The 23,927-nt window shown below is 47.7% G+C and overlaps 1 protein-coding gene across 1 annotated transcript in view; it reads right to left on the bottom strand.

The window, feature by feature from the left end:
• Positions 1-6,210: 6,210 nt before the first annotated feature.
• The window catches only part of LOC104465006 (fibroblast growth factor 12-like), a gene marked incomplete at both ends in the record, with an annotated part of 26,382 nt that continues 8,665 nt past the window's right edge, over positions 6,211-23,927 (bottom strand). The window contains 2 exons of the mRNA XM_010077897.1: positions 6,211-6,314; positions 13,196-13,306. Of these exons, the coding sequence (XP_010076199.1) occupies positions 6,211-6,314; positions 13,196-13,306 (215 nt within the window). The remainder of the gene's footprint in view (positions 6,315-13,195; positions 13,307-23,927) is intronic.

Here is a 23,927-nt window from a genome sequence, read left to right as displayed (position 1 = left end):
CACTGCCACCCTTGATGTCCTGGAGTTCTGTCCAGATTTCACTTGTAGAAAACAGACAATGGCCCTATTTATAGATAAAACAGACACTGGATACGTGGCATTAAAAACAAGCAAAGCAGGCTGGAGATTGAGGAAAAGCAAAATATTAGCCCAGGGACTGGAAAAAGGAGCTGTTTCTGGCTGCTCCTGCATCCCCCAGCCAGCTGGACACCAAGGGAAGGCAACGAAAGGGATTTCTGCTGCAACTGCCCCTCCAGAGCGACATCACGACAGTCAGCTTTGGGTTCTTGTCTGCTGGGATGTGCTGCACTTGCACATCACCTCTGATAACTAGGGGTTTCCCTGCACCCTGTTCCATCCTCCAGCTAGACATTTCCTAGAATTTCCTTCCAAAATCCAACTCAAACATTGTATTGCTATCGACCGTTGTGCGTTAACCTCATCATTTCCCCTACAGTGGTTAATTGATCACACACAATGCACAGGAGGAAAAAAAAAAAATAAACAAAAACGAGCAAGCTCTACACAATGCCACTGCTGCTTAGTACCTGCTCCAAGGACTTTGTCTACTTGCATTTCTACAGCATCTTGAAGCATCTAAAGTAACAAGTGATGGGACAAGAGGAAATGGCCTCAAGTTGCACCAGGGGAGGTACAGGCTGGATATTAGAAAAAATTTCTTCACTGCAAGAGTGCTCAGGCATTGGAACAGGCTGCCCAGGGCAGTGGTGGAGTCACCATCCCTGGAGGGGGTCAAGAAACGTGTAGATGTGGTGCTGAGGGACAGGGGTTAGTGGGTTGGGTGGGGTTAGGTTGACAGTTGGACTTGATGATCCTTGAGGTCTTTTCCAACCTTAACAATTCTACAAATAACCTCTGAGCCCATGCGGGCCAGCACTGGTCCTGCCTGACTCGCACCAGTCACCCCTGGGATGGGGGAGCTCACTCTGCTGGGGTGATGGGAAAGCTGGACCACCAAAGAGCTCCCGAGAGCCAAGCAGAGCAACGCGGGTGGCAGCACCTCACCAAAGGCAAAGGGACCACTTGGCTATTGATAGCCGTGTTTACGAGTTTCCATGCTACACGGGTGGCATGCCAGGGTGCCTGCCAGGAGCTGTATTTTTGGAACATTCGATGCAAGGCAGGAATCTGCTCCCAGGGGCTGGCTCTCCTCAGCACAGCTGCTTCCCGGAGCATCCATTTTGTTCCCTCCACATATATGATTAAGCCAGGGGATAGGAGGGGTTTTACATCTCCCAGTTAACGCCCTTCATTCAGCAAGCCCCTTTCAACAGCCAGTGAAGAAGAGCAGATACTCTGGAGGGAAATTAAAAGCACATTAAATGGGGTTCCTGCTCTGGAGGAGCCTTTGGAGACATTTCTCTCTCTCTCCACTGACCTGGCTCCCCAATGAGGCACGGAAACTAGGGAATCCCCCCAGCTGGTTTGCTTGCTTGCAAAGTTTGCAGAAGGGAGATGCCCAGGATACCTGCCTAGGTATCAACCAGCACCACTGGAGGTCAAATAGGAATTAAAGGCGTTGGCAGGAACAGGTTTAACACCCCAAGCCTACTAGGGGAGAGAAGGCAGCATTATCAATTCCAGCCCCTGACCTTGAAATGATGTAAATAAGAGTGCAGCAACCCTAGAGGAGTTGTAGCAAAATAGTTATAGCGATTCAAGCAGATTAAAAAATACAGTTAATATACATACATTCCCCAGATGCTTGTTTATTATTATGCAAGACATGTTTATTATGCAAAATGATAGAGCAGGAAAAAAAAACAGAGGGGAAAAAATGCAAAGACACTGAGCTCTTAACATGACTTGGGTTTTTTTCAGTGCTGTTTAGATTTTTTTTATTGTGCATAATCATTCCCTTATTAGCAGGAATCTTTGAAGTGATTCAAGCTCTAATTTCAATATTTCAAACTCGTACGTTTATACTGTAAAACCACACTGAGCTCTTGTAAGTGACCCATTTTTTTCCCCCTCTGTATTCCGTCTCTCTGCTAAGGTTTTCTCATCCTTTCCAATAAATTATGTATCACAATTTGCCATTTCAAAAATAATTAGAACGCAGAGTTAAACAACAAAGAGTATCTGAGAGCAGTACATTTTAGAAAAGAAGTGTTATGCACTTGGGGCAAAACCAATCCCAGCTGTAACACCACTGAATTATACACGTCATCGTACCCAGGGCTGCAATTTCGGTGTACTGGGAGTGACTGGGTGGGTGTGCAGAGGCTCTACAGCCCCATGATGGGCATCCAGGAGAACCAGGTTTAACTCTCAGGCAAAACACTTCCCAGGTGCTCCCTTCCCCATGCTCCCCTGAGATGCTGCAGCAGGGTTAACAGAGAGAAAACTGGGCAACGAGGAGAGAAACTTCCCAGAAAAAGGTTTTACAGAATAGGAATTCATTTGGTGGCAGAACTATCAACTCTAGACAGAGACAGAAGAGCATGTTCTGTGTTTCTGCCGTGACGATTAGCCTGTAAACTCACTGGAGCAGGACGTGCCTCTTCATTCCATTTCCTTCTTCTCTGCAACCACCCGCCTTTGGCTGCGCCTTCCCAAGCGCTAACACTACAAGTCATACCCACTGCCCTTCATCCATTCTGTGTATTTTTACTCTGGCATGAAATGCTAACAGTAGATCCTCTGGAGAGTCATGTCACTCCCCAGAACAGGTGCTAATGAAAACCTCTGGGCACCATCAGGGAATCTGCAGCTGCTCTACATTACAAGAAATCAAATGGTAACACACCAATGACTCTGCAAGCTTGCTATGAAAACAGAGGTTTGCATCCTACTGCCTGCAAAGCCAGCTGCCTCGGACCAAGACCTGATTTTATTGCCTACTAAGCACCTAATGCCTTAACAGACCTCAGATGTAGCAACAAGCTAGTCAAGAAAAAACAAAATCAGGTATCTAGTGTAAGTAAACAATGCACAGAAGTCATAAACAGCTGCTTCCCAAGAAAAGAGGCTTTGGCATCTAACGCTGGCTAGGGACCCATGGTTGGCTTGAACCCAGCAACCCAACCCCACAAGGTCCCTGCCCATCCCTAATTGAACAGAGGAGATGAGGAAACTCATTGCTAAAAGCATCAATGGGGAGGGTCTTGGGTGTTTCTGCAAAGAGCCTTCCCACCAAGGCTGGCTTTAGAGGACCCGACTCAGCCCTGCTTTTGTGCTGATGGGCACCAGGAGGAGTTTTTCCAAGGGCTGGTTATTCTAAACCCATTCATTCATTCAAGAGGCCCATTGGCCCAAACTCAGAAGGAGCTGGCACAAACCATCTCGGAGAACAGGCTGATAATAGCCTCTGGTTTTATCCAGGGCAGAGGATGTCAGCCAAGCTCTCAGCTGACACACACAGATTAAATAGCACAAAAACCGCCCCACCAAACAAAAACAAAACAAACCCACAGTGGTGATGTGTTCAGTCACAGCCACAAGCTGCGCTCAAGAGGAGGAAAAAAAAAATCCACCAAAAAACCCACCCATCTCCCTGGAGAGCTGCATTTCATACAAAAGCAGTCCTGAGCTTGAGGGTGTTGTAAGAAGTCCTAGCAGGACTAGGGCTGGGACAGACAGCAGGGGAGGCAGCTCAGCAGCAGAAAAAGTTCATTTATCAGTGGATCTACATGAATGAACAGTATCTGTGGGGAATATTGACCCATTTTTCAGAAATACCTCAGAAAAGGCTAGTGAAAAAAAATAGGTACATGCACAACCAAAATAAACTGGCCGGAGACAGAGCAAAGCTGTGGTTTAGGGTCTGTTAAGCAAAGGGACCATGTGTCCTTTGGTGTGGGCAGCAATCCGGTCCAGGGTCCCTGCTCACCCCAGGGAGGAACAGACTGTCAACTCCTGCCAAAGCAATTCCCCAGCACAGTCTGACACAGCCGTGTCAAGTGTTGGCTTGGAGTGGGATCCCAGCCCCAGAAGGAAAGCTGCAGCATCCAAACGAAACTGCTTGGACAGTCTGACCTCTCAGCCATACCGGGTTGTCTTACAGGACCCCAGTATCACCCCTTGTGTTGGATGCTGTGGCCTGACCCACGCTCCCTGCTCCTAACAGCCTCTATTCACAAATTTTATCTTTTCTTGCTTTGGGGTCTGCTCCATAGCACAGTGGATTCATTGATCTACTCCTGTAAGACAGAGCCACAAGAAGAAAAAGTCCATCTCCCTGGATTAGAGACAGGCCAGCAGCATCCATTTACTGCAAGCAGAAAACCTGCATCACGTGGATGAAATGACCAGCTTAACTCTGGTTAGTTCAGAGAGAAGGGAACGCCACCAAGCCATGGTGTATAATGAGGTCCACTTCATGAACCACTGACCATCACAGTGCGTCCTGAGCCTCCCCTGATTAACCCTCCTATTCAGAGACAGGTACATGTGGTGGGAACAAGCAAGCCCCATTAAACCACCCTCACCTGAATAAATGTATGATCTGGTGCCTTTTAGGACACTCCACCGGACTAGCAGATATGTTTTTGTGGTCCTCCTGCTGCCCACCATCTCTTGGTATCTCCCTCCCACCCTTTGCATCATCTCACTACCGCCAGCAAGAGATCCTTTTCCTCTGCATCATCTCTAACCTCTCAGCTGTCCAACACCATGTTTCCATTTCTTTTGCCTGAGCCTCACACCCTCCCCTCCCCTGCACAATTTGTTCAGAAAACGCTGACCCCTCACTGCTCCAAAAAACCCCACCCAGGCTGGATGGGACCCTGTGACACACACCACTGTCCTGCAGCCCTCATTTTCAGGGCACTGGTGGTACAAAGAGCCCAAGTGCCAGGTGAGGACCCCTTTGTGCCCAGCACTGCACCAACACAGAGCAAAGCATCCGTCCTGACCCCCCGACTACGTGCCTAAAGGGAAGCACATGCGATAATTCAGCGCCACGCTGGGTATTACCTTTAGGACCCCGATAGCTTTACAAAAAGAGGAAGTTTTCCTTGTTAGCAAGCTGATGTAATTTATTTAGAAGCAGTCATTTCTGTTTACTGGGCTATGGAAGAACAGGAAGCGTCTGGCATCCACGGAGATCCAGATTGATCTCTGCCTCCTCTTGACAAGCAGCCAGCTCTGCGACCCGTCTCGCCAGGCATACCAACACATCCACTCGCTGCTTCCTACCCTGAGCCACTGGGGAGACAGAGCTTTGCTACCTCCCAAGGGAAAAGGGCAAACCCCCACCATGTGAGCAGCTTAAAACTGACCAGGGATGGAGATGGACAATAAGAGTCAGGAAACATCGCACAGGAGCAACTCAGACTGTTGTCCTTTCAGTGGCTCTCTCTCCAAGCTCACGTATGTTTTCAGAGCAAAGTAAATGTCTAGACAAGAGCAGAATGGCTGCTCTGTAAATTTACACAAAGGCAGATGAGATTAGAATCTCAGCTATATGCTTTAAAGCTATCATAACGACAGAAACGAGAAGTGTATTATTAACTATCACTTTTTACTATGTAGAACTAGAGCAAAGTTATTTGAAGCATAAAAAAATTCTGGCAAAGGGCTGCCATATTTAATAAATCACTGAATCAATTATTCACTGTGAAAATCAATTACTTACTTCAAATGAGAATCTTATGAATAACCTCATGCCCTTTCATGCCATCTAAGAAAGTTATGGGGAATTAGTCAGTAAAAAAATGCCTCACTTATCTTTTATGTGCATTAAAAAGACCACACAAATACAAGGCAATTCTGCTCCACTGAAGCACTCTGCCAATAGAAGAGTCCAGAACCATTTTAATGAAGTCAGCGTACTGCTGTGGATTTACACTGCAGTCAAAAGCAGGGTATGACCCACTGGGGCACCAATGTGACCAGTTATCTGAGCACAATTCAGAAGCAATTTCATTCAGTCCATGCCACTCCACAAATGTGAAACCAGAACAGAACCAGCCAACCACACAACCTCCTCTACAACGTGACCTACATTAAGTAAATACTCCAAGGAACACACAGTGTATCCTCACAGGTCAGGAAATACTGCCACGAATCTCCACAGAGACACTTTAAAGTGAATATTGCATGGCCGTGCAGCAGCTCCCCTCGTTCCTGCTTTTAAAGGTTTGCTGAGACATGACCATCTTCAGAAAAAGCTGAAAGTCCCAATGCAGTTCACCCCCTCCCACCTAGAAAAACCAAACCCCTCCAGGAACCCACCAAAGTACTTACTGAGCTGTAGAGATAGCCCTCGGCGTTCATGGCAACGTACAGACCTGCCTTCACCCCTTGAATTGCCACCACGCGAAGACCCACAGGAATTAGATTGAAAAGGGCTGTGGAGGGAAAAGAAAAGCAAAGGTTAGGGAGTCATCACTCTGCATGGCTGCTGGTGCTGTCTGCCTCGGGGCCAGCCCACCCCACTCCTGACCCTTACAAAAGATCCTGAGCTATAATCAAAAGTCCTGCTCGCAGCTACAGGAAAGGTCTGCAGCAGTGGGGACAATGTTCAAAGCAAATTTTAAGTCGTACTGACTTTGGCTGCCTCCCAGAAGCCTTAACACACCCATCGGTCTGATAACTGCCTTTGCAATGCCAAGGGCACACAGGTGCACTCAAGCTGGCACATCTCAACGGCTTTCCACGAGCCAGCTGAGCTGCGGTACCTGCACACGGGCACAGACACTACGGCTTCTATTCAAGGTCCCTTCCTGCACAACTGCCCTGAAATAATTTTTTTTTTTTTCTGGCTCCCTAGTCATGATGTCAAGAGTGCCCCTTCCACATTCATCAAGCATTTCTCGTGCCTATTTAACACTCGCTTCTTTGCAAAAGCCTGCTTAAAACATCTCAAGAGCTTCAGGGTGCTCAAAGCAGCCCAGAGGAGACCTGTCAATGGTCAGAGCGCAGCGGCAAGGCTGAGCGACAGAGCACACCGTGGAGCTGACCATTAAGGACATCATCTTCTAGGCGATTCACGTGATAGATAATTTACAAAGCTTTATGCCTGACATCACACTGGAGCAAGCACAGCACAAGGGGGTCTGCACATAACAGCTGGAGGAGGAACAGTCCTTCTCACCATGCCATGGCCCAGCCCCTCCTGCCCTGGGAGACAGACCACTGCTGATTTAACATCAGCCTGGAAGGACAAAGCAGTTTGTGCTGAAATGGCCCATTCTGTTCATCCTGGTATGATGGGAGAGTGAAGAGTCCAGCTCAGCATCACCCCCAGCCCCAAGGAGACCGGTTAGATACACACACGCCAGGTAACACAGATTGAACTCAACCACAGGATGCTTCCCAACATCCTCCCCCATGTACAGCCTGGGAATTATTGCAGAGAGGAGGAGACAGAAGTGTGTTTGGATTCCTTTCCAAAGGAGAAAAAAAAAAAAAAGACAAACAACATTTATAGCAAACATGGAGAGAAAGAAGGGGGAAAAAAAACCTGAAATTAGGGCTTGATTCTTTCCTTGCAGCCAGTGGTTCAGACTACAATTCTAAGACAAAAAAGCACAGCCCAAAGGGTGCGTGAAATGCAACAGGAAACTGGTTAGGTTTGACCTGAACTCATGGAGGATTTGCTGAAAGTTCAGAGGTGGATACCTCTTCAGCAGTAAACCCTGAAAAAGCACAGGAGATAGAAAGCCATGTTGCTCAAGATATCTAACAGGTGCCCTGGCTAAACTGGTTTTAGGGCTGCCTCCATCAAGGGATTCAGGAATCCCAGTATCACATCAATGCCCTTTTCTCTCCCTCGATTCCCAAGAAGACTGGATGACTCCTGCAGTCAGCCACCTGGAAGGGAGGCACCTCCATCAAGTCAAGCTTACATTTCTATCACTTTCTTTTAGACTATGAATGTCTAAAACCCTCTGCAATTAACATGTCTATTTATAAGCAATTCCACTTTCCTAATTTTTCCCTGCACACTGAAAAATGGAGCATATTACTACTAATAATGAAACAAAATGGGCATCATCACTCATTGCCTACAGCCAATTTGTCTTGCATAGAAAACTTGTGACAGACCATTCAAAGCATTCATTAGGCTGTGAGGTGCTAATACCCAGAATCAGTGGGTGAGAAATTCCCCTTGGAAGCCCACAGAGACTCCAAATCTCTCTTTCCACCTATAAGTGCCAAGGGAGCACAGGAACAATCCTGTTTTGCTCTGTGTTGGCGTAGCAAGACCACTGGTGGTTCCCAAGCTCCCTGGGACCCTGCTGCAGACCGTGGCAGCAACACCCACCGTCACGGCTCACGGGCATGGCAGAGCATCTCCTGCAGCACACCAAGGCAACCAAGTGGGCAGGCAAGCAGGAGGACACGCATCTGACACAGGTAACTGAGAGCCAAAGAAGTTTTAGGATGCAAATGTGTTCCTCTCTTAAAAGAAATTATTTGGATCAATCAAAACTTTGTAAATTCTTCGAGCTTTTTCTGCACTCAAATCTAGAAATATCCTTGAAGAAGTTGAAGCCTTTTGTTATCAGGCTTCTAAATGAATATTTGATCTTGTTTTGGAACAGATTTCAAAGCTGATAAGCTTTATTGTAAGAATGTAAAACTGCGAGGGGAAAAACCCTCAACGAACCTCAAAAGCAAGATGTCTCATTTCCTCTCAGGAAAAAAAATTCTGGTTAACGTGAAGCAGCAGATTTAGAGATGGGGAAGAGGAGTAGCTATAGAGCAGGACTCAACACAGGGTGTGCTGATGTGAAAAAGAAAATTTAACAAAGGCTTTTAAAACACTACTGCAAATGGTGCATTTCCTATGCCATCTGCAACTGCGTGGAATGGAAACGCTCTTTTACTTCATGGGCAGAAGACAAAAAAATTAAGACACTGAATTTTTGCCTATTTTCCTTCATTACATCTTACCATTTTCAGACATCAACAGATGTACACCTGACCCTGCTTATTGATGGTACTACTTTTAGCATGCTCCAGTCCTAAACCCTTGGGCCATGAGTGTGTTGTCCACTGTTACGTTACGGCAGTTTCTCAGCTGCGTAAAATTCAGATTTGTAAAATCTGAATGCATACTTGACTACGGGTCTGGGCTAACTTATTTACAGAAATGGAAGAGTAAGGCAAGCTGTGCCATATATAAGATGTGGTCCATATGCTCAGCTGATTTAAACAGCAGTAAGTCAGGGGACCTAATTTATCCCAGGTGACTGGTCCTGCTGCACACAAATAGGGAAGAACTCATGGAGGATGAAATAGGCAAGACCAGCCCTGGTACACCATGGGATCAGGAGGTTTAAGACCCTGAGGGGGCTGAGGAAGGCTGCTAAGATGATCAAGAAGCTGTGACACAACATATGAGAAGAAACTGAGGGAACTGGGTTGGCTTAGCCCAAAGAAGGGAAAGCTAACACTGCCAGAGATGGATTCTTCTGTCCTTTCACAGTGTTCCTCTGAGGAGGCATTAGATAAAAGTGAAATAAATCATGACTGGATATAAATAAAATTCTCTAAAATGAGAATACTGCAGCACTGGCACCAGAGAGGTCATGAAGCTATGGAACAGCCCATCCTGGAGATATCTGAAAAAAACCAGACAAGGCACCGCACAGCTGAAGATAACCCAGCTCCCAGCAGGATGTTGGACTGGAGACCTCCAGAGGTTTCCCCAGTCTTCATCTTTTTGTGTTTCTATCTGGAAAGCCCCAAAAAATATCCTAGCTACACTGGGCTCTTTCCAGCTGGTCAGTCCTTTATGGAGCTGACCTGTCCATTTGCTGAGGCTTTTTTAGGATTATGCTACCCAACAAAGCAGCTCGGTTGCTCTCACAAAGGGGTGTTAACTCTGCACAGCCCAGGAAAGAGCAATAAAGACGTAAGGACAGACAGCAACCCTGAAAGATCACTGGAGATGGAAGGGAAAGATACTGCCTCCAATTCAGGATCACATATAACCTTACCAAGAACACAAACAACTGCCTCGTACACAAAGCTGCATTAAAAGAAAATTCTTCATATATCCCAACACAAGTAGGCAGAGCACCTTTCTTGTTTCCATTAAGATGGCGTGCCTGTAACTGCATGGGATAAGGAACAGATGTCCCAAGGGCTGTTTCGCAGGAAGCTGGCTGGATGCCCATTCAAATGCCACTACAACTTGGCTTCTGGGTTTTTTTTTTTTTCCTTTAAGTGAGAGGAGGTGGAAAATAAATGCCATCAGCCTGTCAAGAACACACAAAAAACGGGCACCAGATAATTAAAAAATTGCTTAAATATTAGCAGTTCCTCTTACATAAATAACTGGATTTTTATTAGAACTTTTAATTGCATCAGACGTATCTGAGGGACATGTCATGTCTCATTTTCAACGTTTATTTTGCCAGGGTAAAGCAACCTCATGTACTCCATGAAAATTAAGCTTCCTTTCATAATGCTAACTTGAATAATCAGTGTGTGGCTACAGAACACATGTTGACCACATATTTAATTGTGCTGACATGGCTTCTGCATGGAGAATAGATGGTCACCCAGTGTGGGAAGGATCCTACCGTGGCCATCAAGCTGCCCTTCTCCAAATGTGGATGCGAGTTAACCAACCCCTCTCCAGGAACAGGGAAATATTCTTTATCTAGTCTTTGAGTTTTGCCCTTGGACAGAAATACTGCACAGACTTCTCACTGGCTGGTCAGGAATATTCTAGAGAAGTATTTTAAAAAATAATATATCAGTGAAGTAAATCTGTAAGCTCTTCACCTAGACAAGTGAGTTTTGACTTTTTTCAGTCAAAAATTGAGAAGTTTGGAAGAATAGAAAAGGAAAAAATAGTATGTTTTATTTTTTGCATTTGCAAAGTGAAAAATGTGATTTTGTTTTGAAGCTATAACTGGAAACCTCATCTAATATAAAATGTTGACTCAAACTGAGGTTTTAAAAGGCGTGTGCGTGGCAAAAAGTTAAACAAAACTGAATACGGCATATTCTTAATTTCATTTTCAGGAGCCAAATATCATCAGGTTGGATTTTTTCCTCTTTTGATATCCCCTGAGACTGGGGGATGGGTAATTCTTTGGCTTCAGTCTTCTCTCAGAAACTTCACTCAACTTTCCAGCATAGCCCATGACTTTGAGCAAGTGGCTTGGCACACTTCAGCGAGATACCTCCTGTCCCACCAAGCTGCCAAGGCATGGCTGCCATCTCACCAGACCAAGTTATGCTCTACAAGTGCCCTTCAGCCCATCCATTTCCCATCATGAAGACTGGGCAGAAGTGGCTCACCAGAGTACTCGCCATCTCTAACATTTCTAACGGGACATGTAAGAGCTCTTTGGGCAACTGGGGCCCAACCTCAGCCATGGGGACTCAGAGGTTCCCCTGCACCCCACAAGCTGTGGCCAGAGGCAGCTTCCCTTGTCTCCCCCAACAGCCTGAAATACAGCAGCACTGCTCCTATGTTTTATTCTCCTCTGTTGTTTACCTAAATCCATCTCTGCTTCCCTTTAAGCCCATTACTTTGTTGTTCAGTCCTCACTGACAGATGAGGGTAATGAATCCCTGTCATCTCCAGCAGCTCATCCCATGTCATTGACAAATAGACCTCCAACGGGATTTTCTGCAGATTGAGAACACCCTACGTCTCTTTTCTTTACAAAAAAAGCAGCTAATACGACCCAGCGCTGGGTCATTACTCACCCACTAAAGCCCACTGAACTCATCCCGTGTGCTGGTACCTGCCTGAGGAAGCCACAAGGACAGACTCGTCTTGCAGGAAGAGACCTGCTCAACCCCTCACACAATAAAAGTGTGTGTGTGGAGGTCCACAGATTCTCCTGCTCCCATGTAAATTAGAAGCTGTGACACTGCAATTTGGTGGTATTGCATTTGTTCAACACCAACAGATGAAAAAAGGGACTAAAACCTGACACTCCCATCTGCTACACACCAAGCATCTGCTGAACACAGCCTCTTGGGTCATTTCACAAGGGCTTTGCCAGGCTCCCACAATTTCAGCTGTCATCTTCCCAAAGCTCTTCTTGTGCATGGAGCCCAGCCCTGAGCTGGCTGCAGCAGAGGGGATGGGGTAAACACCATGGACGTGGGGTTGCAGCCACCTTCCACCCTTGTCCAAGCGTACCTCCACAGGACAACGTCAATGCCCTGCTACGTCTGCTGCACCACCGCAGACACCCCTCACCATGCCTTCCTGAAGGAACAATGCCTTCCATCCAGCTTCCTTGAGTTAGGACAAGATTTGTCCCCAAATTAAGTAGGCTCCTTTCACAAAGTACATGAAGTTTGCTTCCATCGATCCTACCACATCGCTGAACTTCTGTTCATGTCTAGTAATGACTTGGAAGACACCTTCCATGGTGGACAAGCTAGACATGATGTCCCTTCAGCAGCAGCACAGGTAGCTTCAAACCAACATGGGATGCCCCAAACCACTAAAGTCCTACTCTGTTGATGCAGTTTGTGACACCAAGGATGATACTTGTCCTCTCAGAAGGATCAATCTGAGGGTTATGAAATGAAGAGACACTGTAGAAAATATCCTGCACCTTTTTTAACCCTTGGAGGAGCTTTGGTATTGACAAAACTACTTATTTACAAAAGAAATATTGGCTACCGCTTTGCATTTGTTTAAGCCAATATGTCTCCTGCACATGAGCATCACTTTCAAACCTATGTGGCCCTGCTGCACTTTGCTGTCCTTTGATGGACAGCATGAACCTTGGAACAGGGTTTTGGAAGTTGACATCCTTTAGAAAGCTCCTTCGACACCCTCAGCCTTGACACTAGCTCCAAAGCACTAAGATTTTAGTGAACAGCTGGTTTTCTCCAGCCTGGAAACTCCTGATGCTTGCCAAATTTTTCAGGATAAAATAGTGAAAACAATTTTCTCCCCTTCTCCTTGGAGAGAGAATTCCCTGTATCCTCTACCCATGCAGCACGTGTAGAAGATAATCTCCTTTCTCTTCCGGCAGCAATTCAGATCATGGGCTTTATTCTCCACTCCACCCAGATGGCAGCTACAGAATCAGGGCGGGAGGGAAGTATATCGGAGAGAAAACATATGAAACTATACAGGCAAGATTTAAAGGGGAAGGATAGATAGAAAAAATGTGCATCAAACAGCTGGCCTCCTCCTAATTCAACCTTTTCAAAAATAAAGCTGCACAAGTGAGACCCACTAGGTGATACATCTCATTGTCACTGGCTTGCAAAACATATTAATTTTTCTTACTGTAGTCACTGTTTTCGTCCTTGGTCCCATCAATTGTACCATCTGGGTGCATCTGCAGGAAGTGTTCCTGCTGGCTGAATAACCTTGTCACAATTCCTTTTAGCTGGGGTTCTGCAAAAAAAATAAAAAATTATTAGCTATAGCAAACATGCAGTAAGTAGCAAGAGACCCAATTTGCTTGGCCCCCATTAAGCCCCGAGTAAATGTCAGAGTGCTCGGCAGATACGACAGCTTTCTGCGATTCCTTTCAAGCGTGGTTGTAAAATATTCATATATACATAGATGTACAGGCAAATAAAACTGACATCAGATGAGGAGGCAAAATGCAATGCATAGTTGGTACAGCAGAAAATAACTGATTTATGAAACATTGCTTCGCTGAAAGTTACCTACCAAATGAAAGTCTTTAGGCAGCTTATGTATTCTGAATATGCCCCTCGTTCAGAAGAATATTTGCTAGCAGTGATGCAAAGAATTTGCTTATTGTTTCTTATTCTGCCTGTGAAGCCAACCCCCTTGCTTTCTGTATGGCTGATTCACTACCGTGCACTTCCAGTTTTATGCCACCAAAAATGTATTTAAACCATTGGTATTAGAGTGGTGTAAAACCAAAGTAAGCGAGTGCTGAATCAGGCTGCACGAGTCCCACTGCAGGGGACTCGGGGAACAAGATCCTGAAAAGAACAGATGCAAGCCACCTCCAGAAACGACCTCTGAAGCATTTCTAGGCACCTTAAAACACCTCTGTTTGAAAATCCCACATGCCTCCCCCTCCCAGAACACGTGCCACACACTCTGGTAGATGAGAATCCCTCTCTGCCTCTAGCAGGGTCCTTCTCCAGCCCCTGGAACATCACGAGCCAGCCATGGACCGGCCAGGGGCTTCCCTAGTGCTCCTAGGAAAAGGGAAATACAACACACAAAAAAAGCAGAAACAATCTGAACTTCACATGACAGAGGTCTGCAGCATTACCGCCTGTCTCCCTGCCATCCAACCAACCAAATTAAATGGTCAAAAATAAATTCCATTTTAATCACGCGAGCTTCACGACTGGCCACAGGCGTTGCTTTGGGAAAGGCAGCTAGCCACCTCCCCGGGCACAGACGCTGCAGAGCGCTTCCTCGTGTTTGATGTGACCACCCACCACAAGTAAATAAACAAGACCTAGTTATTGCTGGCTCAACAGACAGGAAAAAATCCAGCGCAGCATACCAAAACCTCATCAGCCTCCCGCCTTTCATGCCTCTAGTGAGGCTGGTTAATAAGCCATCGGCGTTACATAACCCCGGTCACGTTGTGTGTTAAGTGTTTCCATTACGAGCCCCCGTCTCTAACGATTCTGCACCGCGCTGTACAGCCTCCACTGGCACCCAGCACCGGCACCGCCCCGGCAGCACGCGGGGACCCCGGGTGCCAAGGGTTCCAGCTCCGGCAACCCCTGCACCGGCCTGGGAAACTCAGGGACTGCTTCATAGCTACAAAAAACCACCGAATAAATCAGTATTGGCTGGTTGCTACTCTGCCTTTAGAAAGGGATTTCATAGCAACCGAGGCGTTGTAGACTCCAGGCAGGCTTCCTCCCAGCAAGGCAACTGTGGGGCAGTGAACAGGGACAATGGTGCTGGCCAGAGCGAACGTCAGCCAAGCCAATAGGTCAAACAGACTCAGATGGAGCTAAGTGTTTTGCTTTCTCCTTACCAAAACAAAATCTCTATTTTGTCGAAGGCAGCAGCTTGATTGAACTTGCTTTTCTAACGAGCACATCAAAGCCGAAGGAAACGCAAAGCTGTGTTCCCAGGCACAGACTGCACCACCCTCCTCGCACCTGTCCCCTTCCTCCCTTTTATCTCACACCACAATAGTAAAGGTACTAATAGGCACTGTCTGATATGAAAGACCCACGTTTGGCTCCCTGAATGAGTCTGAGCCTCGTTTTTACTCTCTGGTTAAATTTTAATGTTTAAGTACTTTGCACCAAATGGAAGAGCTCCCAGCAGGAGAGGCTCAGAAGATGCTCCTGCAGCCCGAGGCTTTCTGTGTGGTGGGGAAGGGGGGAGATCTTGTCTTAAAGCTCCTCAAGGACAAGAGGAGTGGAGATAAGCCGAGATAAAAACAAACTCCGACCTTTTCCCCTTCCTTGGGAAGAAGATTTGACTGGAGGATAGCCCTTTTCTTCTTCAGGATGCAAACCAGACTTTGATCACGCAAATTATTTTAGAAGGACATGAAAACCTCTCCCAATTTTCCTAAATAGCCTACTGAGCAAAACATAGAGGAAACCTGCCCATCATTAGTAGCTTCATGTCATTTTTAGAGTTTAGCCAAACAGCACCTACGATGCCCCGAGGTCCCCCCGCATCCACGATGCAAATGCTGTTGCACCAGAAGGCAAAGTGCCACCACAGCGAAACACAGGGTGAAGCCCCAGCATCTCTTTTTGGTACTGATACGATATAAACACACGGTCAGCTCCCAGTCAAGCTTTAACAACTTCCCTCTTCATAATCCCTGGCTTTTCCGAGCCAACACCTGCCTAGGGACAGACTGGAGGAGAAATCTTACATGTGCTTTTTTTTTTCCTGACTTGACCTGGTTTTGCTGAAGTTTGAGGCTCACGCCCAAACTCCAAGTAAAAAACTCAAGGGGAGCGAAGCAGCGAGCTGGGAGCCATCCACAAACCCAGCTCCTCCTGGCGCTAAGGCTGTCTGACAGCAGCGGCGTTCCTGCCTCCCCTGCACACATCCTCTCCTGCAGGAGCATCCCTGCTCCCCAGACTCACTTAGGAAGCAGTGCCAGCAAACAAATGCCTTTTCCAGACACCAAAGGGTCACAAAGCACTTGGGAGACATCCAGATCTCTCCTTCCCCTGTTTCTGCATCTCCTTGGGTGTCTTTCTGCAGGGAGAAGTGCTGGTGAGCGGCTGCACCCTTGGGTGACCATCTACACGAAACACAAAAGCAGCACAGAGACACGTGCAGCCAGCACCGCCTTCTCTCCTCCAACACAGAGCACAGCCCAGAGGGGTTAAGGAGGTGTCTGGGCAACGGGTGAGTTATTTTGGCATAACCCAACTCCTCTGAGAGGTTATGTGTTGGTAAAGGTTCAGGCTGTCGAGGACCGATCCAGGCTAGGATAATATCTAGGCTCCTCTCCCCGACAGCCCCACTGTGTAGCATGGGTATGTGTACAATGCCAGACCCCTGCCCATAAAATGATGTTTAAAAAAAGGAGACGAAGGAAAAGTGCCCACTGGGCCCCAATAGAGAGAGAATTAAACCAAACATCCAGATTACCAATATCCATATGCTTCACTAAATACCAAGATATTTGCTACTTGTTAGATTAGATCTAACAGAGCTAAACCTACTCAAATATTCATGGATTAAGGCACTTCTACACCTAATAGTAGCAAAAAATGATAATACAGATAACACTCATGATTGCAATTAAGGCAGCTGGGAGTGTCATACATCAGGTGTCCCTGGCCAGGAGGATGTCACTGCACCAGTGAGAGCCTCAACCTGCTCTGTCCTATTAATCAGCTCATGTAAAGTCATTTTACCCATATTCAGTGGCTAACACCTGTGATCCAAAAGCAAACCACAGGCAAGGCATCCTTTAACTCAGTTTCCATACTCTGTGTATGGCATATCATATATTTTAACATCGCTTTGTTCCATCTACAGTGCAATTTTATCAGTTTTCCAGCACTGCTGTCCCTTAGGCTGCAGCCATCATGCTGAAAACCTCAGTTTGGAGAAAAAACCTCAAAACCAGCAGAGGTCCTTGTCCATTAAGGATGGTGGGTTGCCCTGGTAAGTCCAAATGGAAGGCAGAAAGCCCAGAAAATAGACTGAGAACTTTTCACTGTTTTGCAGTAAAAAAAGAGAAGAGAACAACCCTTCCCAGCAGGCAATATTCCCAGTGCTTACTGGAGAACTGGGAGGGCAAAAAAAAATAAAATAAAAGCCCAGAACCTTGAAACTTTTGTCTCAAGTCCCCTCAATGACACTGCTCAAGGCTATAATCAATAAGAGAAAGAAGTAAATTATAAAAAAAAATGCAGCACAGATAAGCACAAACCCTGCCACAAGCATTTTCTTTCTATAATTCATAGAATTTACCAGGAATCAAACTCAAGCCTGCTCTCTAACCTCATTCTTGCACAGCAAGGACTCAGATCCTTTTGCTTTTAAAGGAGCAACACTGCATAACACGCTTGGGATAAACCTGTTCCTCCCACTCAGGCTCCCCCTCTCCTGTTCTGCTGTAGGAGCAGCTTTCCCTGCAGAAATGGAACTGAACTCATGTGGACAAGGCTTCAGCACCAACTTAGCATCTCCCTCAACACAAAGTCAAGTATTTCAGAATGGATTTAAGAATGAATTTACAACTGCCTTGATCCCAAAGTACCAACTAAACCCCAGAGATCTCCTCGCAGCATGTATTCCCAGTGCACACCCCATGCTATTAGGACTCCCATGCGATACGCAAAGGGATTTTTTTACCCTTATTTTATAAGCAATAGCATTATACTGTTCAATACTTACTTTAAGGATCCTGCTCCAGCTGCTCACACACAGCTGTTCAGGGCTGAGGATGCTGGAGAAAGCTCAGCAGACCCTCTCCTTATGCCAGTGCAGCCAACTCAAATCCTTCAAACGTGGTGCATCCAGAAGACAAAAGAGATCACCGCCAGGAACCATCCCCAACAGGCACAGCCACAGTGCAGAACAGAGCAAGTGGGAGCAGGAGCTAAGCCATGGACCTGCTCCTGCCTACAGCATCTACATCCCTTAGGGTGAAGACATGGTCCCCAGTTCCTAACCCTTCCTAGAGCAGTCACCCCGTAACCAGCTCACTGCACGTCCTCTGAAGAACATCCTGCTTGCTTCGCTTTCCACGGGCAAAACTGCCCACCTCTGCCTGCCCTGCTCTTAACTTCCTGAGCCCTTTGACACAGCTGAGGCTAACTAAATCATGATCGGATGGCTAATCTCCTTGTCTCTGCTGAGATGGCAATGTGATGATGCCATTACTCATTTCAGCTGTCCTGCTGCTGAGCCTTAAAGTCATCTCAGCTCACCATCAGCTGCTGTGATTCCTGCCTTATTGCACAGTGATTTTCACTCTCCTGGGGCTTGCCAAGGACACGACAGGTTCAGGGGGCACACACACACTTTGTTTGATTTCCAGGGACATGCTCACAGTCGGCCAAGGATTCATGCCCACAGCAGGTACCCCGCAGAGCCACATCCCTCAGACCACAGGCATGGCTGAAGGTGTTCACGGTGGGCTATGGGGACCTGGCAGAAATGCTTCTTATCAAGAATATTGCTGTCTCTTTAATGACCTTTTCCTTTAGTTCTGCTATTTATGGTGAATATGGAACTCACCCCACTAACTGGGAAATGGGGAACACCCAGGCAGGATAACTCCCCTGGAGGCAGAGAGGACCTCCAAGGTTATGCACTGATGCTGCACTTAGCAAAGCCCCACTGAGGACACCGACTCCTGCTTATTCCCATCAGCAAAGCAGCAGCACAGCCAGGGTCTGGCCACGTGCAGCAGCATAAACCACACGGTGAGGAACCCCATCCTCTATCGCCCGCTCTGTAGGGTGGCTCCAAGTAATCCAAACCCTGCACCCTGGAGAACCAAGGAACGGGGCACAACACTGATTTCCAGCTGACACTCCATGGTGGAAGGTGGTCTGCCACGGCCTCAATTTTTGTAATTCACTGAATACCTCTCATGTGATGACCTGAGCAAGCCAGATCCCACTCTGCCTTGGGTTGGGAGATCTAGAGGGACTCCACAACACCTTAATCTGAGCTCTCCGAGTTAATGACAGGGATCAGGTTGCCCAGAGCAGCTGTGGGTGCCCCATCCCTGGAGGGGTTCAAGGCCAGGCTGGATGAGGCTTTGGGCAACCTGGGCTGGTGGGAGGTGTCCCTGCCCATGGCAGGGGGTGGGACTCGATGATCTTTAAGGTCCCTTCCAACCCAAACCATGCAATGATTCTATGATCCCAGAGGGGCTGCTTTTCAATGATCTCTTAAAAAGACGAAGGGCTTAGTGACCTTTCAGGGATTTGAGCCACTGGCTCCAAGGATTCCTGCACCTCCCAGCGATGCTCTGATCAGCAGGGGGGCTGTGCTGGAGGCTGCTGGTGCAAAACCACTTTTAAATCCACGCCAGCAGTTACTGTGCTGGGTGCCAGTAGTAATTTCTGTTGGTCATGGCGTAAAGGGGGTTACTGTTTCCTGTGCAATGGGCTGTCAGACAGCAGAGGACTCTGCTCAGCCATTTTATATTCTGCAACCTGCAACGAGGTAGAAGGAACACACCTGCTGCATAATTTTGACAGGAGACCTGCCTGTTTGTTTGCTCTCTTTGTCTGCAGCAGCACACGCTCTGCCTGTGCCTCTGCCTGGTCTGAGCACAGCCGGGCTGTCAGAGGTGCCAGCAGCTCCCAAAACAGCCCCTCTGGTCCCTGCTGAGGACATTTGTCTGGCACGGGAAGAAAGCACCTCCAGCTCGGATGGGAACCGCGGCTGGGCACGCTGCTGGCTCCCTTCTGTGCCCGTGCAGCAGTTTTGCTGAGGATGTGACAGCAAACACAGGACCTGTATAGATCTCAAGAGTGTATTTCACCTAAATGTTCTTTAAACATTTGTTTATTGCAATTAAACATTTTAGCCTGGAATTTACACATTCCATTATTCTTCTTTTCCCCCCAATCCAGGCTGCAGCTGTCGGGATGGGAGGCTGATTTATGACTCACCCACCAGCACTCAAATCCTTCACGCACCGAAACCAGCATTCAAGTCAGGGCGTAAACTTGCTCCTAATTTACTTAGATTAACTCCACATTTAAAGTGCCACCTTAGCTCCCCTCCCCTGAAAAGGATGGGCTCTGGAACAATTTGGCTCGATAAAGCCAAACACAGTGAACACATACAGCCAGCGAGGGCACCCAGTCCCTCCTTTGGAAGCACACTATTAATGAAGGCGTGCGTTAACTCCGCACAAAAATGCATCAGTGAGCTCCGTGCAGATTACTATGGTGACAGGCATCAGCACAGAACTCGGGGAGGAAAAGAAGATGAAAAGCTGAGGCGGGGGGGAAAGGTTGGGTTTTTTCCCCATCCAAGAGCTGCGAAGTTCTCCAGGGTGTTTGGAGTTAAGATGAAGCAAGTGGTTGTCCCCAATTAAACGCATCACTGTCGACATAGGTTTAACAGCTCAACTCCCTACGATGATTCACTGCATGCACCCAAACTGGGAAGCTCAGGAATAACAGTACTTGCAGCCAGGACAGGAGCTGCTGCCCTTGGAGACTTAGGGGCGCATTGCCCCCCACTGAACACTTTGCCCAACTCTTGCAGGCTGTGACCCTGGGACATGCAGTGAGTCGTGTTTTTTCCCCCGGAGCCACAGGCGGGGATCCTGGAGGACACTCCGGCTGTGTCACTTGGGTGCGGAGGTGGGAAATCCTGCTGCAAAGTGCTGAGCGTTTTCAGCTCCTACGAGAGTCACTGAGTGCAGCAAAACACGCAGGCAGAGGCAAGGAGGATGTTTCCCAGCCCCACAAAATGTTTTCCAGGGTTTGCATCACTAAACTCAGAAAAATTGTTGGGCGCAGAAGGACACGCTCTGCCTGGAGGAAGCCCCCAAACAGGCGGCTGGAGGGACGGGGCTGTGCAGCCAGCAGCACCCCGAGGAGCAGGCAGGGAGAGGGCAAACAAAGGTGTGTGCTGTAGAGCCGAAGGAGGCAAAAGGAGCATCAGTAGCTGCTTCCATTGGGGCACCCCCTCAGGCTGCCCCCAGAGGTCACATAACGGTGGGCAACGGCAGCTGCCCAAGCAGGCTCTGTAGCAAAGCCAGGCATCCAGCCCCACCTTGCGAAGCTGCCACGAGCCCCTTCCATTTCGACACAGCCATTCCACTTCAGCCTTGGGCATGTCACCCAGCCTGGGAGGAGGATGGAGAGATGTAACCAGCCTGACGGACTGATGCTACGAAATTTATTCCCAAGGTCTGTGACTCTGGGGACACCAAATAGCTGATCCCACCTCCTTTCCTGATGATGCGGAATAAAGGCCATGCCCAGCTCCAGTTCAACATGATTACAGGGTTAGTGTCACCCTCCAATTACAGGGAATTTATTTGGAGAAGAAAACGACTCTGGGACAATCGGGCTGCATGGCGTATTTGTGTATTTACTCATGTCAGGGCGAATCTCCGCCCAGGGCTAATAACTACTGAGAGAGAACTGGTGTCTCCAGGATGCTTTACATGAAATAACAGGCTGTTCTGACAGGGCTGGCCTCTGCCTTTGAAGGATAAGCTCCCAAAAATGACATTTCCCTAACTCGGAGGGATGATGGGCTCCGACTGATGACAGCACCCATCAAAGCCATCGCCTCCTGTCACTGTCAGTGAGTCACTAGAGCAGAATGACACCTTGTAGGCAAAAAGAGCATTCAGAGAAATGATTTCCTTTCCTGTGATGATGTCTGCAAGGAGGAATAGTAATTAGCCCTCCAGCGCTGAGCACAGCTGCCCCCCCACACCCCTCTACCAAGGAGCAGACGCATCCGAAGCTCGGCACTGTGCCTGCTTTGCTCTCACAAGGACGAGTCCCTCCAGGGAAGCCTATTTCTCACTTGTAGAGCAGGTAGAAAGGATGTGGCTGCATGACACTGGTGTTTACACAGGTGCTCCCATACCCAGGGAACCAGCTTTACACAGAGGTTAATACCAGTCCCAGCTAAGGGGCAGAGAAGGAGTCATGTAAAGCACTGAAAACTGGGGGTGCAACATGGGACCACTGCCCCATGTCTCTCCCAGACCACCCTTTTCCTAGGAGCCTTACGGAGACGAGGACTTACAGAAGTCACCCTGCAGCTCAGTTGCTCGCCAAGGTCCCAACCCTGTGTGACAGCCACCTAGGGTCCAAGGACAAGGAGGTCCAAAGTCTTGATGGGTTTTCCTAGAAGGTCAATGTCAAATTAATGTACATGATACCAGAGCTACTAACTGGAAGCAGTCCCTCCACACAAGCTCAGGATGAGCCGGCCATCTCCAGGGCCAAAAGAGGCAGGTGAAAGCAATGGGATGGCAAGTGGAAGAGAACCGATGGCCTAAATGCCACCAGTTATTTGGGCACAGAATTGCTGACTACCTCTGGGTGACATGATCCAGATCAGTGTTTTAGTTGTCAAAAAAAATTCAAAGTCAGAGCAGATGAAGCTGTACACAAACTCCATCTCATTAATGGGGAAAAAAAAAAGAGAGATCTGAAAAGGGGAAAAGTTTTGATTTTTTTTCTTTTGAGGCAATGTTTTGTTTGGAAATTTGATTAAAAAAAAAAAGATGTTAAAAGAGTTGGAGATGAAAGCCAAAGTTTCATTTTAAGTAGAACAAAATATTGCATTGGATCTGAATCCCCTCCTCCCCACAACCTTCTTTTATTTGACCAGAGAAGTTAAAAAAATCAATTCTTCATACAGCTACACTCCTGGCTTTGTCTTTGCCTCCCCCAGGACATGGCTGGTGTTGCTCTCCTGACCCAGTTGTTTCACCAGCAGGCAAAATTTCAAAACATTTCCCTTTCCAGAGCAATCTTCTACACCTGTATTGACTCCAGCTCCGAAAACCAAAGCCTGCCACAGACAGAAAGCAGAGATGTAGGGCTGCTCCAGAAATTATACAGGGTGAGCTTTTTCAGTTAAGGGAATTAAAGAAAATGGGAAGTTTAATGGAAAGGAAAATACAGCTACAGCTCCTAAGCTGTCATTTTCCAGCACAGTCAATGCTTTGGCCACTGAAGGTTAAAGCACGCTCTAAGTATGGATAGCAGAGCATGCAAGACATAGTATTTATTTTGAGGAACACCCTGCAATTATTCCTGACATATTGTGTAATTAGCCAAAATTAGAGCATATTCACCCACAGTGAAACAGAAGATAGCATAAATATTATGTGTGAGCCCACAATCACAGAGCACGTTTCGTTTAGGTGAAAACGTGACTCTAGGAACCCACCCAGCACGTGGCCCCTCGCAGGGGCTTCTCCCCAGCCCCCATGGGCTGCACCAGCTCCTGAGGGGATGCTCACAAAGGGGAAACATCAGGAGTAAAATCGACACCTTCCCCACGCTGGTGATGAGAGCTCAAGCGCTGCATGAAGGTTCAGCAAACGGGTCCCCCCGCCCTGCAGAGCTTTGGGGTTGAGGGATGATCTCAGCCCAATGCTCGTACCAGCAACGGAGGGACCACAGCTAGGCTGTCCCCAAGGGAGGGGGGAAGGCAGGCTCAGAGGAGGAGGATGCCTGGAGATGCTTCTTGCTGGGCTTTGCTGCCTGGAGCTGGCAGGAGGGACAAATGGAAAACCAGCTCTGCCCTCTCCCCCATGCCTGCAAATGGGGATGGAGGGGGAGAAGGTGTCCTGCAGGGCCATGGCACACCCAGATGTGTCCTAAGGACTTGGGTGATGGGTCAGAAATCCCCGGCAATCTTGTGTCAGTGCTTTGCTGTTTGTACAGTTCGAAAAGCTGGGCTGTTTTGTTGACTCCCATGTGTAACATGAAATATATATATATACACTGCACACCCTGCCAGCCCTTTTAGCCACCCTCACAGCAAATCCCCGTGGGAGCGGGATGTCGGTCACGGGAGGATGCCCGCACGAGTGGCAGGGGGTCGATAACCCAGGGCGAGGGGG

Source organism: Pterocles gutturalis, unplaced genomic scaffold (assembly GCF_000699245.1).
Source record: "Pterocles gutturalis isolate BGI_N339 unplaced genomic scaffold, ASM69924v1 scaffold3231, whole genome shotgun sequence".
Taxonomy (NCBI): Eukaryota; Metazoa; Chordata; class Aves; order Pterocliformes; family Pteroclidae; genus Pterocles; species Pterocles gutturalis.
Note: the sequence above shows the minus strand (reverse complement) of the source record. Positions and strands in the feature narration are given on the sequence as shown.